The sequence below is a fragment of the Prunus dulcis genome, chromosome 8 (genome assembly GCF_902201215.1).
Source record: "Prunus dulcis chromosome 8, ALMONDv2, whole genome shotgun sequence".
NCBI lineage: Eukaryota > Viridiplantae > Streptophyta > Magnoliopsida > Rosales > Rosaceae > Prunus > Prunus dulcis.
The window spans coordinates 19,612,565-19,619,740 of NC_047657.1; the positions used below are offsets into that span (position 1 = coordinate 19,612,565).

Genomic DNA, 7,176 nt, shown 5'->3' on the forward strand with positions numbered 1-7,176 from the left:
GGGATGGGGTGGGCCCCTCTTCCTCATTAACTTGATGAAGAGCCCTCGTTTGTCTGTCAAAAAAAGGGTCAACATATCATAAAGTTGAAGACGGAATCTGGGCACATCCATAATCTAGGCCCTCCATAAGTTTGGTCCAGATTCATTATATGATAGGGGAACCAAATTGTAAATGAAAATTAATGTGAGGGAGGTAGAGAGTTCAATTTTCCTAGCTTGCATTTCAAGTTCTCAACCCCTAATCTGGGTCAGCAGCAGTCAGCTTAACACAAAAGTGATTTTTTTTCTTCAATTGGTTTCTTTCTGTGAGGCAGCCCTACCACCTGTCCAGTCCGGTTTTGTCGACACTACTTGATGCCATAAACCAATAGCTGACATGACAGGGCAGGCAGCATTTTAAGTTTTAACACAGAGAGCCGGGCAGAAACCAGTTGCCTTTTTATAACTAAGAAGACATGCAGCTGTGTTTTGCCATGACAAAGCTGCTACCTCCTCATTAAGTTCACTCAGCAAAAAGAGAATTCACGAGGCGAGCATGACAAACCGCCCAACTTATCACAAGAATACTTGGCCTTCACCATTTCTTGTTCTTTAATTGTATTGTGCCACAAAAATACAAATGAGAGAGGTTTTGTCCCCGTCTTTCTTTCATGTTGTGTTTGTGAAGAAAATAAAGGAAAAAGGGCATAGCAATGTGGCGCAGAGAGAGAGATTGATTCTGTTCTCACTTGGACAATAAATCAATGAGTTGGTATAAATTGGATGAACCAATGGAAGCTAGTCAATTACAGCAGCTGTGCATTCTTCCATACACTTGGCGTACAAGAAGCACAGGTACAATAGAAGAGGACTATTCTAGTCAAAACAACGCCAAGCATAGACAAAAAAGTCTAATGTGAATTGGCGTAGCCTTGCATATTCAATAAAACTTGTAATCAATAGTCATTGATGATCTGCAGCTGAAATTCTTCGGGTGTTATATGAATCGCAGTTGCTGCACTTGAGCCCAAAAATGTGAAAGGGAGCGTTGCTAGTTGTGTTGCAATCGTTGCAAAGAATTGATACCTGGAGAATATGCAACTTGTTACATTCAATTTGTTCCCAAGAATGGTATAACAGAGCAATATGCTTACAATCGGGGAAAAAAACAATAAAATAAATAGAAAACCAATAAGTAAATTGACAGTTTTTGTATGTTTCAAACTAGGAAGAGTAGAGTAATAGATAGAGTAACGCAGACATGGGTCTATATCAAAAATCATGTAACTATCAAATACCTTTATCAATGAAAGTTAATGTGGTAGATGCACAAGTATTTGATAAAGGCATAGATTCATTTAGTATACTATGGCTAAGACAATTGAAAAATAGGAAGAAAAAATAAAGGATAAAGCAACGACCTCATATTGGTATTCCTCGGGCATGGCAGTGGCTTCAATCTATCACCCAAAAGAAAAGAAAAGAAAACTAATTCAGAATCACAATAATATAGGAACAAGGATTAAAGAGGAATGAAAAGGAGCAGAATACACACATCATCATCCAACAATCTCCAAATAGAATCCATGTCGCATACTGTCTTGGAGCAAATGGGACAACGTTACCTGGATTGGATGACAAATCCAAAATATATTATGACCAAACAACTTCTGTTTGACTCATCCAATTTATATAATAAATTAGTTATCTCAGAGATAATATGTAGTTAACTGAGTTTGTCTTTGCATCTCAATGAAGCATTCTGAATGCATTGTGTGTCCACACTTCATAATTGTTGTGCCTTTAACCGAATCAAAAGATACTGTCAGGATAGTAAAAGGGTTGTTAGAAGACAGAAATTTTATTTTATTTTAATTTTTGAACTTTAAATAATCACAAACCTCATAGCAAACAGGGCAGTGATTCTTCATGGAGTTTTCTACACATAAGTGATTACCACGCAGTTCCACTACATAGCAAGAGCCTGTTTTCATGGAAGAACATAGAAAAGGCAAATGCCTCCACTATCCCTGTGTTGCCATTCCCAAAAATAAAAAATAAAAGAGGAATAAAACCTCCGTGAAAAATGCAATCTGACTGAAAATGTATGAATACTTCAGGGGACCCTAAAGGCCAACCCCACCTTATGTTATGGATCTGTTATCTCTATCATGATTTCCCTACTTCCAAAAGGAAAGATTTGTTCACTTTTTGGCCAATTATAAGAAGTGAGGGATTTGAACCCCTCACCACCGTGGTTTCAACTTTCCAGCCACAAGCTCTAATTCTTTGAGTTATAGGCCCTGCCTCATCATCACTCTTTTCTTGGAAGTACCCTAAAAATGGAGGAACTTTTCATCTCTCCAAGTTAAGACATGAAATAACCCACTTGTATATAAGCATGGTACATCTGAAGGTGTAAAGTTGGACTAGTGTGATTGAAAAAGAAATAACAGGGATTATAATATTAAGCTTACAAAATCATAGAACAAAAACAGCAAAACAAGGTAAGTGCATACCACACTTCTGACAATGAAAGAAGTGGTCAGGACCACCGACTCTGAGAATCAAAATTCAACAACAGAAATAGTTCAGTTTGAAAGAAGGGCACGATCCGAAAAGCAGAAATCAATAAAAGGAAGATATCACCAGTTGGCTAACCTACAAATCCCGCACTCATTGCAATGAAATTGCTGCTTGCTGATCTGCATCATTAACAAACAGTATATTTGGTATCAGATACTCAAATTTAACAGCTAAACAGCTGTATCCCGAAATTCAGACACTTTTATCTAATTTATCCAAAGATGACTAAAGGATTGAAACTAATTATCTTACATCATCATCATAGAACTTGCAAATGTCGCAATAATATTCTCCCATGTTGACACCACAGTTAGAACAAAGCTGAGCAACCTGGGAACTGATCACAGTGCAAGCAAAATAAGCGCATTTGAAAGGTTCAATTGCACTAAAAATAAACAAACGCATTATATCATAGGAACCGCCAAAATCGAACCTGTTGCTCTGTATTGCAAACGGAGCATACAACCTAAAACAGCAATTGCAAAACCCAAATAATCAACACTACGATTAAATAGAATAGTGAAGGCAAGGGTGAATGTTAATATGAATAAATAAATATATTTCGGGGAAGGGGCATACTTGCTTCACATCCTGCCTGACAAGTTCATGGCGATCTTTGGGGTTGCTGAGGGAGCTCTAAGAACCACAAAACGAACAAAATTTATAAATAATGAAAAAAGAAAAAAGTCCCAATTACACATGAATTATGAATTATATAATATATAAAAGGGCAGAAGGAGAGGACCGCGGCTTCGTTGTGGCAGTGGCGGCAGGGGAAAATCTGGTCGCAGCAAGGGGCTCGAATCTTGCATCGTCTCCGATAATGGTCGCATCTAAATCAATAATTAGAAACAAAACAAAGATTGACAAATTACCGACGAAACAGACGAAACGTAAGAAAAGGCCGTTGCTTTATCTTCTATTATTACCCGTAATCCAATTTTCCGAAATCTTGCCGACTCTTGGTCGGAGGCGGAGAAGCAGGAGAAGCAGAGTCTTCCAATGGATGGTTTATTGCTGGTCAATTGTGAATGCCTGAATTGCTCTGGTCTGGATGGATGTGGTGTGGAGATTACCAAAAGGGTGAACAGGGTCAGAGCGTAACCCAAGTTTTATCGTCTTTTTATTTTTTTTGGTCTCCTTATTTTATTTTATTTTATTTATTGACCTTTTACAATATTTTATCAAATTAAAACTGAAGTCTCCATATCCATACAGGACTCTTAAGGCCTTGTTTGCTATGCTTAGGGTAAATTTGGAATACATGTTGCATGTATACGTTATGTAGTTTCAAGTTTCAACTATTATTATAGAAAAAGAAAAGGTGAATATAAAATACGAAAGGGGTCAATTGAGACTAGAATATTTAGTTACCAACTTTATATTGTTGATAAGAAAAACTGTGGTTAATATGACTGAGGTTTTTTTTTGTTCAATTTATCAGTCCATGACGGGAGTTTTAACGCGATATATCTCAAGTTAGAATGGACTTATTTGTAAAAAAAATCAAAATAATAATAATAATAGGGCATTATGTTTAAGTTTTACTTTAGCATATGTATTAGAAACCTAGGATTGGCCTTGTCCACAATTGAAGTTTTCGTATAAGGTTTGACACAACAAGAGTAGTCCCCTGATCCTGATATGAAAAAATAAAGCAATATGACCAGTAGTTTCAAGAAACAAAGGCAACTTAACTGCATGACTATATATGTCACTCAAAATTTTACACACAACTTGAATCAAATATGAAAAAATGAAACAAAATAACATGTGAAAAATTAAATGTGGTGGTTCTCTGCAATCGCAGCTACAGAGACTGCTTCCCAGATTAAAGAAGGGTGCAGGAGCATGAATTCATCTTTTGCATATCTTTCTGGTTTTTATCTGCACAAAACCCACCCGGCACATATAAATCAGGCACTCATCATCCATGAACATGCAGGAAATTGCATGTATCCATTGATACTAAAAGAGAGAACTTTGCAGAAACAAAGATACAGTGACTATAAAAACAAAAATATATCTGAATCTGATCGATCGACCGATCCTACTTCCGAGATTAAAAGGCGGGTTTGAACAGAACTAACCTGTCTTCTTTTGTTTCGGTACAAGGGGCTGCACTACTGCATGCATGATTACAGCCCCACCACCAGGCTGGTTAGCAGAGGTTATTCTGGAATCAGCAAGTGTTTTGTTATTCTCTAAAATTCTGCCACTATGTATGAGTTTAACTTCATTTGCAGACTTGGGTGTCACTGTTTTCGCTGGGGGTGATGGAAAATTAAAGTTCCATTGATTAGACAAAAGTATTATAGCTAGCTTGATCAAGAGAAGTTTTAACAATCAAAATATGTTATGTTACATGAAAATGCAGCTGAAATATGGACTACTTTCATCAGTATGTATACGCCACATGATATATCAGTTCATGAAATTCAATTTTCAGCAACTCATGTTCATCAAAATCCAATTTGGCTGTGGCTATATTACCTTGAGGCCACTCAGCAAGTAGCCTTTTCTTGAGATTTGCTACTGTCATAGATGGTGCATAAGAATGGTGTCCTATATCTGTCCCATCATAAATCCTGAACTTAAGCTCTATCTCCTCTCTTTGACCCATATCATATACCCCTTCCTTCTCCTTTCTTCTTCTTCTTCTTCTTCCCCAAACTTGAAAACCCAAACAGACAACTTCTTCCACAGAAAGAATTCAAACTCCCCCAACCCACCTGGAAAAAAGAAAGAAAGAAGAGAGCAAAAAAAACCCTCATTTAGTTTTCAACATTCCCTTTTCAAACAGATTATTCAGCACTAATGATGAAATACAAAATCCTCATAATCTTTAATAAACCAAATCAAAAATAGATTTTATAAAAGCCAAGAATGCGGCAAATGAGGATCGAACCTTATGTGCAAGAAGAAGAAGCAAAAGCTGCGCATCCGAATCAAGGGTTTGGGAACCAATCCAACCAAGTAAGCACCTCATATGACCCAAGTGCCTCAAGAACTCGATCGTATTGATATCTCTCTGCAACAATAATATAATGTCGAATCTATTTCATGCCATATATATTCATTAAAATAGAATCACAAGTTTCCAAATCAAATCAGACTATAAATACTGTGATCCACGACGATCTTTCCCAATTAAATTTGATAACGCAATGTGTTCAATATTTTATAATGAAAACCAGAAATCTCCATTACATAGTGATCTGAATACAGTAATTAAGATTTTCGCATTCGAAGGAACAGTAATTAAGATCCGAGAAATTCTCACATTCTCCTCCGTAGTTATCCTTCATTTTCCTGGCAACCAAACAGTCGGTAAGAGAATCGATTCTTGAACGAAAGAAAGAGGCGTGATAAGAAACTACGATTTCTTCTAGCTCTGATCGGTGGCTTTAGTTTCGTGCTCTTAAATTCCTACTGATATCTCGCCACGTGTAGAATGGAGGCTTTTTGCCGACCGCCTCGAACGACTAATATACCTCTATCATGGTCTATGGATAGTGATGTGTCAAGATGTGATTGGGTAAGAGGAGACAATTGAGATCGAACACGTCTAATATATGAATTCGTTACTGTTTTTAGTTTTATAATTTTATAAAATCGAACTTTTTTTATGGTAGAACAAGGAACAGGATTGGATTAGCTTAATCCAATATCATTTTTTGTGTTAAAAAATGAACGTGGAATGTGGAATGTGGAATGTGGATAGGATAAAAGATAGTCGCATGCGCACCTCTATTATATGCCTTTTTGTAGGACAACTTATCCTATCTGACGTGGGATGCATAATCTCGCTACTCCAATTCCTTGACTTTGAATTCAAGATCCGGGAGCCGCGACACAAACTCAGGACACTAGTGTCAATGGGATCCCGAGCCTCTACTTTTAGTTCTTGTATATTTAACCGCATTTCACAATATCTAGACCATATCTTTTTCAATTGAACATAATTCAATGCAACTAATCCTACCTCCTAATTCAATGCAATTCAATCCTAATTGCCAAACATTGCACTACTCATGTGGACTAGTGTTCAGGGTAACCTAAAATGGACCGCACCAATATGATTGTATCCTTCATGATAATTGCTTCAAACAAATAGGTTGTTTGGATCAACTTTACAACAGTGAACCTGCATCTCATGATTTATTATAGTTCTTACTATCAGTTTAGAGTATTCAACTCAAAATCGATTCGGATGATGATGCTCGTAATATTTGATACTGATAGATAAGATTTGAATGCATTCTGCAGGGCATGGCTATAGTTTTTTACTTTTTTTTTATCAGGTTAAATTTGATAAATTCTACAATATTTTGTTCTGCCTGACAAGGAGCATCTTATTATGGCATCATAAACATTACAGACTTCATTTCTTCTTCATAATAAAACCTCGAAAACTTCATGCCAGCTGCATGCCCCTTTCACTACTTTAAGATTAATGTTTTGTTTTGTATTTTCTGGATTAAGATTGATCAGCAGAACATAAGCCAACAATGAATCTTTGTTCTAGTGTGGTTCTCTGGGGGAGCTCACCACTCAATTGATTTCTTTTGGTTGTTTAAAAGTTAACAAACTTGGACAAGTAGAGCCAGC

General features: G+C 36.7%; 2 protein-coding genes across 2 annotated transcripts; both read right to left on the minus strand.

Moving 5' to 3' along the window:
* Window positions 1-942: 942 nt before the first annotated feature.
* Window positions 943-3,831, minus strand: LOC117638684 (E3 ubiquitin-protein ligase MIEL1). The gene is given in 13 exon segments (XM_034373778.1): window positions 943-1,065; window positions 1,401-1,439; window positions 1,535-1,604; window positions 1,711-1,801; window positions 1,877-1,963; window positions 2,499-2,539; window positions 2,641-2,684; window positions 2,818-2,895; window positions 2,999-3,031; window positions 3,145-3,201; window positions 3,311-3,398; window positions 3,495-3,582; window positions 3,741-3,831. Coding segments are annotated over 13 exon segments (930 nt in total).
* Window positions 3,832-4,191: 360 nt separating this feature from the next.
* Window positions 4,192-6,021, minus strand: LOC117637412 (membrane-anchored ubiquitin-fold protein 3-like). The gene is made up of 5 exons (XM_034372294.1): window positions 5,849-6,021; window positions 5,474-5,596; window positions 5,059-5,297; window positions 4,656-4,832; window positions 4,192-4,452 (listed from the first exon to the last, which is right to left on the minus strand). Exons 3-5 carry the CDS (start codon window positions 5,186-5,188, stop codon window positions 4,397-4,399), a joined length of 363 nt encoding a protein of 120 aa, XP_034228185.1. The 5' UTR covers window positions 5,189-5,297; window positions 5,474-5,596; window positions 5,849-6,021; the 3' UTR covers window positions 4,192-4,396.
* Between the last annotated feature and the right edge of the window lie 1,155 nt (window positions 6,022-7,176).